This window comes from Acanthopagrus latus, chromosome 23 (assembly GCF_904848185.1).
Source record: "Acanthopagrus latus isolate v.2019 chromosome 23, fAcaLat1.1, whole genome shotgun sequence".
Classification (NCBI taxonomy): Eukaryota; Metazoa; Chordata; class Actinopteri; order Spariformes; family Sparidae; genus Acanthopagrus; species Acanthopagrus latus.
In genome coordinates this window covers 894,429-907,908 of record NC_051061.1, presented here as the reverse complement: position 1 = coordinate 907,908, position 13,480 = coordinate 894,429, and the positions used below count along the sequence as shown (strand labels likewise).

Genomic DNA, 13,480 nt, shown 5'->3' with positions numbered 1-13,480 from the left:
TCTAACGAGATGCTGCCTTACTTGGCTGAGGAAAGAAAGGATTAGTTCTAAACTGAAATTAACTGTAATCCAACGTGAATTGATCCAATGTTTTTGACTTTTACTGTCTTGGAGCAAGCCTGCTGCCAAATGTTTTATTAAACATGAGAGGAATGTTAGGCTTCAGTAACGCAGGAGGGACCCAAAAGCGGACAGACACTGAGGCAGGATGCAAAGATACTTCATTAAACACAAGAAAGAGTCTGTGGTCAGGCTGAGACTGAGTCCAAGGGGGCGAAGAAGCTCTGCGGAGCGCAGCGCCGGTGGCGTGCTGCAGGTGCGCGGAGGCGCTGTGTTGTTTGTGGCTGCCCGGAGGAGCGCAGGACAGGTGGGAGGCTGCAGGTGCGCGGAGGCGCTGTGTTGTTTGTGGCTGCCCGGAGGAGCGCAGGACAGGTGGGAGGCTGCAGGTGGGCGGAGGTGCTGCGTAGCGCATGGCTGCTCGGGAGAGCGCAGAACAGGGGAGGTGCTGCAGAGGTGCGGAGCTCTCCGGAGCTCAGCTCCGCCTCCTCACCTCGTCAGTACAACCAGGAGCTGAGCTCCCTCTACTTCAGTATTTCATTGTAATCATGGGTGTAACTACCATTATATGACTTTTTAAAATCATGAATTTGGATCCCCATCAATACATCAGCATGTTCACTCAGTGCTGTTTTCAGAGCGCTGTGTCAGAACTTCATTACTGAATCCGTTCCGCTCGTTTATTGAGATAAAACCTGAACCAATGAAACTTCAGTCCATGTTTTCACTGCTACCTGCATCTTCTCGCATACCGCGCAAGTGCACGCAGGCACACACAGTGCTGCTGATGCACAGAAGGTGGGTGAAGTAACTGTCCCAGCAAAATGTTAACTTTGTTCATTTACTGAAACTAAATGTCTGTATTTTTCACCTTTTTGTTTCTGTGATGAAGTCTCTACATAGCTGATGCTACGTTAGCAAATTGTGAAAAGTTGAGGAGGGCGAGTAGTTTTCATTTGATTAACTGCCCTCCTCATTACCTACATGTAGACGAGCTAATGCTAAGTTAGCGTTTCCCATTAATCAAGTCATTCCGCTTCAGTCTCTCACAGAAAAAATAAATAAATAAATAAATTACAACATCACCTGCTGCAGCCGCCACCGCTGCCATAGCCTGCTGAAAACCACTGGGAAATACAGCAAGTAGTGAGAACATTAGGAGGTGGTTAGTTTTCATTTGATTAACGTTATACCTGGTCTGTTCTTGGCTGACAGTCTCTTGGTTTGATGTTTGCTCCCCTAGACAATTTCTCTTCTGGATATTTCATTTATAAACTGGATCATAACACTGATATTTTACTTTGAGGCTTTGGGTGAATTTCCAGTTTTATAGATTGCTACTTTACAGTCAGTTGAACTTCAATTCAGTACCGGTATTTACATGCAGTTTAAGTTCTTCTGATTATAAACATGAAAGAATAGATACTGCTCACTAAATAATTATCACTCCGCTACCTCTCCTGACATCTAGCGACAGATGCAGGATGCAGGGACAGTGCAGAGATCCTTTGCTGTGGTGAGTAATGTAATGAAAGGGATAAGACAGTTTAAAATATTTTGTCAATGGGAATATTGAATAGGAAACATTTCAGTAAGGGTGCCCTGTCTGACCACTAAAGTCAGGAGAGCATCACTTACCCAGTGTAGATTAATGGCGAAATGTAGGCTTAATAAGTTACCAATATGTGAATGTGAGATATAATCAAGAAGGCCTTAAGTTGATAAAATATGTATTACGCTAATGGTGCAAGGTAAAAAAAAAAAAAAAAATTTATATATATATATATATATATATATATATATATATATATATATATATATATATATATATATATATATATATATATACACACTGGAGTCTACATGCTTAGCGACTGGGCCATGTACCGCGTGTGGATCACGTAATCATCTGGCAGCAGGCAGCGTGAGGATCCGGGATTTAAAGCCGGCACTGATTAGCAACCTGCTGCTGGTGCGTGTGTGAGAGCAGAAAACACAAGCACAACCAAACACAAAGACAACTGCAGCCATAGATCGTGAAAAGGCATTAACTGTTTTATATATTGCTTCACTCTCAGGGATACAGGGTGGATTAAAGCAGGCCTGGATATAGTTCTGTATATCAAAGTAGGCTTACACATACCACAGGACATCTTCCAGACTTAAAGTGTTCGGTTTTGTTGATTACAGCTTCCTCTAATAACAACTCAAAGCATGTCAAATGTTTTCTCTATTGCAGGCTAGTTCTATCATTTTTATCATTACACCAAAACATGATATTATTGTAACTGCTCTGAAAAGTTCAAGTAACTTATGGGCATTGAAAGCCCACAGCACAGTAGACACCGAATCCTCGACCAGTCAAATTACAACCACGGTTTCAAAGTTTAATGTTGGTGAAGCACAAATCCTCATTCTTTTTTGTCTTTCAGTACTGCGCAGTAATTCTACAATGTGTACATGGATACCTTATATAACTATAATATTTATGACTATGTTTCCATGTTTTATGACTTGCTGTAAGGAAATAGTTTTATGTCATACGTGTGTCATTAGTCCAGTTTTTGGGATACACATTTGAGGATCGACCTCCAGTCGATGGCGGTGGATGGGATTTAACGTGGAGCAGGGAAAGTACGTCACAAGTTTTCTGGAAAAATCTCCTGGATCATATGACGTCATGACGTTTGCCGACTGTGTTTACGCATTACCCGCTTCAATCCGCAAGGTGGCGCCGTTGGAGCGTCTTCTCGTGTGGATGCCCGCTTTGCCTCCAGCAGAGAGCAGTGCGTGGTTGGATGTGAGCGCCACCGACCTGTCTCTACTTCCAGATCGAAGATGGCGGTCTCGGTGTTCCCCGGCGTGCGGCTCCTCTCCATCGGAGACGCGAATGGAGATATCCAGCGGCACTCGGAGCAGCAGCCCCTGCGGTTAGAAGTGAAGAGCACACAAGATGCTGCCCTCATCAATCTCTCCAATGGTGAGTTGACCTTTTCTGAAGCTGCTCTTTAGATGTTCGGCCTGCATTTACTGCCAGTGCTAATGCTATGCAGTGCTAATGCTTATGCGGCTAATCTGGCCGTATAGCGTTAGCCACCAAGAAGCTAGCCCGTCTTGAGAGACCACGTCGCCTCCCCCTACTCATCACGAGGGAGCCCCCAAAAGTCCACACTTTTCGCATTCGGGTGGGATCTGAAGGTTCGCTAACTTCAGACGTCATGCCTCCCCACATGTTCATTTCGGCTCTGGACTTCGACAGAAACACAACGCAGCTCCCTCTCCTACGCCGAGGCAGTCACATCAGTGAGCGGGGCAGCTCGGAGCGGTGTAGTTTAATGCTAGTTAAACAATGCCACTAGCCCGATGTATAGCAGCGATGCGCTAACGAACAGCAGACCACCTCGCGCCTGCTGCCCTCCATGTTTAACCAGCGCTTATTCTGTCACGTAAATGGGCCCTGTGGGTTTTGTAAATGAACCCTCACTGGTTTTGTTCCCAGGAGAACCGGGTAGTGTTTTTTTTTGGCTGTTTAGCTTGTGTGGGTTGTTTCGGAGCAGAGGGTATCCGTCCTGACCCGCCGCCTTGCACCGCGGTCCGGGCGGGCTGCAGCACCGCATGGAGCCGGCAGTCCGTTCAAGCAAAAGAGCGGCGGACACATGAACTTTCTAAGCTTTTACTTTTGTTGGAAAGGGTTCATTCCTTTTCGTGTGTCGGAGCGAGAGCGGGCCCTCATTACTTATGCATTCATCTTTGTTCTCATTGGAACAATAGCCGGGTCCCCGCCGCCTCCCTCACTCCATATGGCGGGAGGGAGGGAGGGAGGCAGCATCACAGCCGCTCCGCAACCTTTCTTATTCAATGGGATGTCCCGCTGAAAAGAAACAGACGCACCGGCCTCCTTCTGCATGGATGCTGGAGTTAAAGAAAAGCACCAGTAAATCTATTGTAGACCTGTGAGCAACTCTGCCACAACTTGTCTTCTGCAGCACACATTAAATAATGAAGTTTAATTTATCCCCTTGGGAATCCAGGCCATGGAAAAATAAAAGTATGGTGATTCACAAAGGGAAATCACTGTAGAATATGAGCATATTGTAAAGTAGCCAGTATACACATTACAAAGAGTTATCATAACGGTTTGGACATGGTTGTCTGAAAGTGTCATTTGGTATGCATGCCACTGAAAACAATATTAATGTGAAGACGAACTGTCTAGTGCAAACGTATTCCCAGTATTGGAGTTAGATATGTAGATTGCTGATAAGTGTCAAATAATAACATTCAATAATGAAAATAGACTTGATAATACAAAAAACATCTGGTATACAGAGAGTGTTGCAGCTAATAGTTGATTAATTGATGTAGACCAGGGGTCAGCAACCTTGTTGAAACTGAGACCTACTTCATGGGTACTGAGTCATAGGAAGGGCTACCAGTTTGATACACTCTTCTGAAATAACAAATTTGCTGAGTTTGCCTTTAGTCCTATATGATTATTAATGATTAATGATACTCATCTATGTGGAGACACTGATCACATTAATGATCTCTCACAATAATTATCAACAATGACTTAACAAGGTGGGAAACAGATAATATCAATATTCAGTTTTAATTTTTAGAACAGGCCTGAGGGCTACTCATGTGGTCCGTGGGGTCTACCTGGAGCCCGCGGGCACCGTGTTGGTGACCCCTGATGTAGACTATTAAATTAATCACTAGCTATTTTGCAAAATCAGTAAATCTTTTTGAGTCTCTTTTTATCTCTGATTCCAACTTTTTAAATTTATGCTACTTAATTTATATTATAATTATACTGAATTGACAAAGAGGAGGAAGAATGCTTTGACTAACAGAGATGGTCTCTGGTTCTGCAGTGTAGATTTTGGGCACATTGAGCAGGTTTGTCAGGCAGAGGGCTTCACAGGCTGTTGAACAAATAGCAGTTGCCTGTCGGATAGTGCAGATCTTTCTTTACTCATTAACATTTCTTCCCAAACTACAGAGTTTTCCTCTTAAAGATGGTAAGTGCAGAGCTGTTGAAACCGATTTGTTTTGGTTAGAAAACAAGTCAAAATGTATTTCTCTAGCAGATCTGACAACAGTTGACCAAAGTTCTTTATAAAGGGGGACAATCTAAAATAAGGTTAACAAAAAGAGTCAATGAAAGATGATTCATAAACCCAGAGGTCAAGATAAGATCCCATACAACAGCAATACAAATGAACAAGGAAAGATAAAGTATATGAGGCGCTCATATGCCAGTGATACCATAGACCAGTGCTAAGAAAGCAGATTAAAAGCATCTGAAGGGCCTACACGCTGACCTCTATTGCTGTTTGTCCCATTACATCTGCCAGTCCTGGCTCTATTGTTTAGTGTCGGCACGATGGTTGCATTTCCACCCCAACTGAGCTATCTGCTTCAAGGTGTGTTTTCAACCAATGGCCTGCTTGTCCCAATCCATGCAGTACTACATACAAAGTGGCCCCACTGATTCTATTACAGACACATTTCCTATAATGTCTTTACAATAAAAGCCCCCTGTATATGGTAATTTAAATGTTTTTGTCATTTAGAAGAACAGCTTAGTGAAACAGCTACAGTCATTTAGTCAAGGTTTAAAGTAATGTCACGACACGCAGCAAGAAATATTGGCTGTGTGTGTGAGCTGTAGAACTTTTACTTTGTCTCTTTTTATTTGAGGGCAGTGTGTTTTATCAGAACTGGATCTACTTGAAGAGAAAATCATCTAAGTCAGTCAGCAAATTTTTTTTAAAATTCTTACTTTGAAATAGTTTAAATATCAAGGAAGGGAAGAATGTTTATTATCTTAAGTTGGGCCATCAGCTGTGTGGACATGGATTTTTTTTCTTACAAATTTCAACAAGTGTCTTTTTACATTGTCAGCGTAATGATTAATAGGAAAACTGAGGTGGCTGGCTTCTTTCGCAGGAGGAGCATCTCTCTAAATCTGAAGTACTGCTCTTAATCCTTTAATACATGTTGGATTAGCCAAGGCTGCTTGGTGACTTCTGACTGGGCCTGTTACATGACCAGAAGGTTTCTTAAGCCTTTAGTGTTACAGTATTGATACTACTGTCACTCATTAATCATGAAACATTTGATTTCCCTGCCTTTCGTTTTTGACCTGTTTAGAGTTTTGGATTTAAAAGTGTCATGATGATGGGAAAAGAAAACGGCAATAATAATACTAATGTTTTGAAGCTGGGACCAGTTGTTCCACTTGCTGATGTAAGCACACAGTCATCATTTATTCTTGCGTGGTGTTGAAACCAGCTTCCTTAAAGTGAAAATTCCGATCACACGAAACAGTGGTTTTATCATCGTTGTATAAGGAGAACGCTGTGCTTTCATATCAGTAGCCATTTTTATACTGGGCAGCAAGCCGCCAATTTGGCCGTCCTTTTTGCGGCTTGGTCCGTGGATTTAGACACAGGGCGGCTAATTGGGGGTCTGTTTTGGTCAGCCAATTTGCCTCCTCGGAGGGTACACTTATTTCCGCCTCGACTGCTATCCAAATCCAAGGTATAAATGTGCTGGCCACTGCGTGAGATGGGCGGAGGTGTCGATGACATGCACTGTTGTGCAACCCACTCCCGGGAGTTTTAAGACCAGGAAACAGCAGTCAGTCCGATCACTTTATCTACCGACATCAAGATGAGCAACTGGAAAGCCGCTGAGATCCAGGAGATGCTAGCGTCTTCTTGGTCTCTGTAGCTGTTTTGTTGTGTCCGCATGATGTGTAGCGGCAAGCTACGACCTGTCGCTACTTTGAAATTAAAAGCCCCCCGCTAAGAATCCAGTTCTAAACTCCATTGGGGTGCAATGTAAAGCTCTTATTTTGAAGACAAATTCTTTGTCACTGTTCACTGCCCAACTTTGTGCTTTACGCGCATCACATGTTTAAGCCTACCTCAGTGGTGGCCAAGTGGCGGCTTTTGGAAAAGGAGTAATATTACTCCTCCATTTTAAAAAGACAGGGCGGCACATTGCCATTTCAAGGGTGTGCCACGTCGGATTTGTTTGGTCTGCAATGATACTGTTAATAAATTATTTCATAAATGCTATACAAATTCTGTGAGCATTGTCCACCAGAGCCACCACAGTCACTTGCGCACCAGAGCCAGTCACTGCACAACGTAGCCACATGCGCACCAGAGCCAATCACTGCAGAGCTCACTTCCCTGACATCCATTAAGAAACGAGAGGATTTAGACCTGCAGCGGCATGAGCTGGACCGGGATTTCGCTGGCGGTTCGGTCCCGTTCTGTGCATCTAAACTGACTGTTGTGGATTAATAAGACTAAACAAGTCCGAGTTTTTTGTGTTGTGAGTCAAAATGAGGAGACTGCTGACTGTGGAACAGGCTGGAATGAGCTGAGGAGCCCTGAGTTGGCATTGCCTGCATTTAAATATAAATAGTTACATATAACTTTGTAAATTTCAAAAACTTATGCACCAATTTAGCAAACAACAATTTATATTTGCATTATAACTAATGCAATTGGGTTATCAAACATATTCTGATTTTGTTATTTTGTGATTTTAGGTCTGTAGTGTTAATATAGTAATGAAAAAGATAACTGTACAGTCACACATGTGAGGTTAAATAATGACACCAAACAAGGCAAGGTAAATAGTTTTTAAGGTGAAATATAATGGTAAAATCAAAAGTAGTCAAAACAGCCAATTATATCTCTGATGTCCCACCTTCAAACACAACCATTTGGCCATCCATGAAAAAGCGACTTAACCTCTCTCTTTTCTATAGGAATACATGCATCCTACGGGCAATGCACTAGTCACGTATAAATGTTCTTCAGGTTTTATTGTTACTCACAACCATACCTGGTACAACAAAGTAAAATCTGATCTTTGGAACGGTGTGGTATCAGGGAAAAAACTCCAGGTATTGATTAAGGGAGAATTGACTAAGCCAGGGAATCAAACCAAGGACCCTTGTAGCTGTGAGGTGACCACTGAGCCACCACGTCACCTTCATAACCGTTTTGTCGTGTCAGTGTTTTGTTATGTGGGCCATCTTTATTAATCAGATCACAGACTACAGATTTGCAGGACAGGCAAAATTGACAAAATTAGTATTTTGTGAACCAGGTACTTCAATACACTGGCATCATTATTTAAAAATCGACAGTCAACCTTCATTTTCCTGGGAGATTCTGTCCCTGGTGGAGGTCAAATGTAGAGAGTCAGTGTGGTCACTCAACTTATCACGGGGCAGTTTGGGTCATCATACCATAATATTTATACTATGTCATAGGCTACTTTGGGAATTTCATTTTATTTCTCTGGTTATAATGCTCTCACACAGCCATCATGAACTCCCCTACATCGGCTTGGAATGAAGATTTGTCTACTATTGTACAGAAATACTATTTTTATTATTTGTTTTAAGAGAGGTGTTATCTAAGTCAGAGTCCTGCACGGGTTCGGGTACCCGACGGGTGACCCTCACAATTTAGATGCAGGGTTCTCCCCAGAAATTTTTAGACCTTGTCCACACGTACCAAACAGTCTTTTTTCTCTCTGTCTTCCTCGGCATTGTTTCAAGAATGTTTGCGTCCACACGGATCCACTGAAAACAACTCAAAACACTGTAGTTCACATTCCGGGCTTCTAGGTGGTGCTTGAAATTCACCAAAGGTGGGGAAGAAGAGGCGGAGCATGCGCATTAAGCTTGCACGCTGTTTACAAACAGACAGTAGAAGGAGAATCCGAAAACAAGAAGAAGAGGACGAAAATGGCTAGTGCAAGTAAACTAGAAGCGTTTTTGTGGACTGTTAATGAGGTCGAACTGCTGCTGCAACTCGCATTCCACTACACGGCAGGTAAGTTGCAAGAAACGCGAACACAAGCAGTAGTCTGCCATTGTTGTTGTTGTTGTTGTTGTTATGAGACGTCGCAGGGTTCAGAGGTCGAGGGGTTGGGCGATGGAGTCTTTGTTTCAGAAAGTATGTGGATTCGCTGTCCACACGAACTGGAGGGCTGCGTTTTCGGATTTTTCCCCCACGATCTGTTTTCAAAAAAGTGTGTTTTCAGGATCTATGTGGACAGTCAGCCAAAACGATGCAATACATATGCGTTTTCACACAAAAATGCAAAAGCGCGTTTTTGTGTGGACGGCCTCTGTGTATAGTGGCGCTGAGCTAGCAGTATAGCAGCGCAGCACTGTTATTCCACGGTCTGGGGAGATCCCTGGGATGAAACGGGTAAAAAATAATGTACTGTATTGGATCGGACCTAATAGAATAGAATTACTTTATTGATTCCAGACTGGGAAATTATTTTGTTACAGCAGCGGTGCGTCCACAAGAATAAAAGAAAGAAAAGGAAAAAGACTCTGTACTGTAAGCAAGATATATACACAGTGCAATTTATACAACTGTACAAGAAATAAACAATTTCTATGATTCTACAAAAATATGCTTTCATTTCAAAATGATAACCTTTTATATTTCATATTCATTTCCCACACTGGCTTACTTTCATTTTTATAAATTGCGTCCATCTAATTTCCCTTCAGGTGCGGGTTGGGCATCTGTATTTTATAGCAGGTTGGCTCGAGTGTGGAATGTCATGTGTGCTACCATCGGAAAACAGGTTGGATGCGGTTTTAAGTATGGCGGGTGAGAATAAGACCCGTGCAGGACTCTGATCTAAGTGACCTTTTTAATCCTCTAACTAATTGTTATCCAACATGCTATTTAATGTCAAGGACTGTGGTGGAAGACGACAGTGAACTATTTCCTGTCTCTAGCATTGGATTTATTTGTGCCAACAGTTTTACATGAAATTATATTTTTTGTGAATATACAATAACAAACTAGATGTTTCTGATACTCTTCAACTCACCGCAACAGTCAGTCATAGACGACATTTTTGTCATTTTGTAACTAATTCATGGCTGCTTCGGAGGAATACACAGACCCACCATCTGTCAGTGTGTGTGTGTGTGTGTGTGTGTGTGTGTGTGTGTGTGTCTGTGTTTGTGTGTGTGCGTGCGTGCGTGCGTGAAACAGGTTTGAAAACAGCTTTGTATTATTTTTTTCTCCACTAATACTACCCTGAATTACCAGTACTGAAGTCAGTAAAAGTAATGCAAACAAAAGAGACTGACTGAAACGTTCGTATGCATTGGAAAGGCGGAAATATTTTTTCACATTCCATATTTAAACAATGGCAGGGCAAATTAGACTATGGCGGGCTGCCACAGTCTCATCAATGTATGGGAAACACTGAGTGATCTATTAGTGAAATGGTCTCAGTGAACTGAAGTTCCCTCTGACATGCCTGTGTAACTCTGTGCGTCTCAAAATCTGATATTTTGGACACTGGCCGACCTGCCTCAGACAATCTTTGGCATGACCGGGGATGACCTGCTGTTGGACCTGCTGTCTGATTCTGATCCCTGACCGTGCAAGTCTGTTAGTTGTATAATGATTACTGTGATATTAATTTTCAATTTTTAAGCTCCTAAAAAAAAAGATTCAGTGTTGGTTGCAATCTGTCCATCATGTGTTTGAGCAGTGGAGGGAGATGAAGAGGCTCTGTTGTTTTCAGCAGGTTATGCTGACGCATATTTTAAACTGAAAATGCACGTTTTGGAATTAGATGTGCTGGACTCAGTACTGTTTCATTGAAGTCTAATATTCATTCTTCAAGCATGTTTCCTAACTCTTTCCGTCTGCTCCTGTTCTTTCCAGGAGAGGAGGCGAGTGTATTCAAGTGTTCGGTTTCCAGGGAGACGGAGTGCAGCCGTGTGGGGAAGCAGTCGTTCATCATCACACTGGGCTGCAACAGCGTCTTGCTGCAGTTCTCCTCACCTGCAGGTACCCATCAACGCCCCAGTACAATCAGACCATTACATATATACATATGTAAGGCATACAGACAATAATCAAAATCAGAACTAGTGCTCAAACCGACCTACAAATGAAGAATTAGTTTCTTTTGTCAGGAATCATCAGAAAACCAAATCTCATTAATGTCTCTACATGGATGCATTCCTCAGTGGCCACTTTTAAATATCCCGCTCAAGCATCACATTGTCTTTGTTTTCTCTGTTTGTAAGCTCAGAGGCAGCCAACATGCCGTAGATTGTTATGTAAGCAGTGAGCTTAGCTTCCCACACACTTGGTACCATTTCTATGAAGTGTGGAGAAGATCTAGAGAGTTTTGTTCTGCTCCAACAAAAAACTTTTTATTCCACTAATTCAACTGATGGCTTGCTTCACCCCATCCCTGAACAATAATCATCCAATCATATTAAAGCAACTGTAACAGGACTTTGCTTTAACTATTGTTACTACTGTTCACGTTAAAGCAATATACATGGAGATGTACAGAGACACAAGGACCAGATATTATTGGATATGCACATTTTTTCCTTCCTCTCTTACTCTCCGACAGCTCTAACAATAAAAGTGTTTAAGGAATGAACAAGGCCTGGGCCATGTGGCCAGAAACTTTGTCATGATGGTGACGTTTCACATCAGTCAGTATCGATCATTTTTGATGACCAGTCCTATTTTTTTTCCTTTTTTCATTTTTAACGATCAGGCAAAAAAAGATTCAATTTAACCACTCCGACTGTCCAACTTTAAAATACAATTTAAAAACACTGCCATTGCTCTTTCCTTTCTCATTCATTGTCCTCTCTGCCAGCACTCATTTTCTCATTCTACACTCTTCTGTTGTCAGTCACTTGGCGATGGCGCAGATAACCTGCACATCACCTTTGGTCATACTGTTTGTGGTGTGCTCCAATATTCTCAGCACAGGACACCACACACATAAAGATTATCTGTCTCACAGCGGATCTAGAATCTAGTCCTCCGAGCCAGTAATATCGCGTGATCAAAAGTGATAACAAAAGTGGTAACCAGTGGCCACAACCCCGGCATCACCGGGCTCTTCATAAACGGAAAAAGAGCATAGAGGGTATATAACACTGTGAGCTTTTCTGACAGCACACAATACTTGCATTAACCACCCAGTGTGACGGTTATCGGTAGCGCTGACGCTAAACCCATTAAGAACATTAAAATGGCAAATTCAAACACCCCCATAGGAAAAGTTAGATCTCACCTCCGTTTTTATTTACGTCCGCTTCCGTGTTCCTCAGTCAGCTGGTTGGCTACATTGTGTTTCACGTCACATTTCAGAGTAGTGCCTCAGGAGTCGTCGGCTTTCCCCACACACGAAGATTTTTCGTCGTAAATATTGACCAAGTTTAACATTTATGATTGTCGGCCGCGACCCGTTTCAAGCAAATTATCAGGACAAATTAACTCGTAACACACCACAGACCACAGGATAATCATATAGGATATTCTTATAAGACAGAAGATAATCTTCCGTGGTCAGGAAGTCGTAAAATCAGAGCAAAATCAGCCTTATTATTGTTCTGTGTGTACCCCCCCTTAAGGGAAAATTTGAGGTGCCAATGAAGAGGACTGTGATCTGTATTTTCTCCATGTTTTTAAGAACATGATGCAGAAAAGGGTGACAGTGAATTTTCTTGTTTTAGTGCACTGTGACTTTGAACACAAATCTGTGGAATATTCTGCCTCATTACATATCTTTTTCACAAGTGTTAGACATATATATTCATTAATATCAATACAAGTCAATATGTCTATCAGGATGTTTTATTCCCTGGTATCTGTATCAGCATCTGCTATAAAAGGACTCACCCATCCACTTTTTTGATTTTCCTCTCTTGCTGGTCCTGGACTTTACTTTAGGCAAATGTTAGCAGCTCTGTCCCACACTTGATTTGGGAAATTTGGGACCGCCATTGTTATTCCATCACCACTTTCACAACAGCCAGTTGGAGAGATATCCCGGAGCTGCTGACGGTATTGCCAGGCAACAGTATACAGCCCCATCCCTTGAGGCTTAGCTAGCTAACATTTTTTTGAACGAGGGAGAAAAGGTCATATCAGAATGTATGACCTGGTAGTAATAAGAAAGTACAGTCTTGCAACAGACCGTTTGAAGTAGTCCTAATCCTCAAATCCTTTTCTTTTTTAGTGTCAAAAGTGAAGAAGACTGTTTAGAAATATGAAAAAAAAGTGTATGTGTATACATTGTCTCCTGTGTAAGGTGTGACTTTTAAGTGTTGATTCCTGTGTGAAAGGTGCTGTTTTGAATAGACTCTACTTAAATACCTCATGTATTCTCTTCTTCAGACTTTCAGTCTTTTTATAACGTCCTGAAGAACAGTCGTGGGCACAGCAGTGAGCGCTCAGCGTTCAGTGACAGAACAGAGGAGTCGTCTGCTGTACAGTACTTCCAGGTGAGAGGAAGACAAACACACCACCCTACTGCTCTTTGGGCAGGGCTCTATGGTGACATTTTTCCCAATGAGCACATG

The 13,480-nt window shown here is 42.3% G+C and overlaps 1 protein-coding gene across 2 annotated transcripts in view; it reads left to right on the top strand.

Annotated features, from left to right (window-relative positions):
- Window positions 1-2,148: 2,148 nt before the first annotated feature.
- Window positions 2,149-13,480, top strand: part of carm1 (coactivator-associated arginine methyltransferase 1) — a 32,317-nt gene continuing 20,985 nt past the window's right edge. Inside the window, exons 1-3 of one of the 2 annotated variants that reach the window (XM_037088291.1) lie at window positions 2,149-3,037; window positions 10,806-10,931; window positions 13,296-13,402. In XM_037088291.1, coding sequence (XP_036944186.1) covers window positions 2,896-3,037; window positions 10,806-10,931; window positions 13,296-13,402 — 375 coding nt within the window. In that variant the 5' untranslated portion in view covers window positions 2,149-2,895. The remainder of the gene's footprint in view (window positions 3,038-10,805; window positions 10,932-13,295; window positions 13,403-13,480) is intronic. The other variant, XM_037088292.1, reaches the window with a different exon arrangement.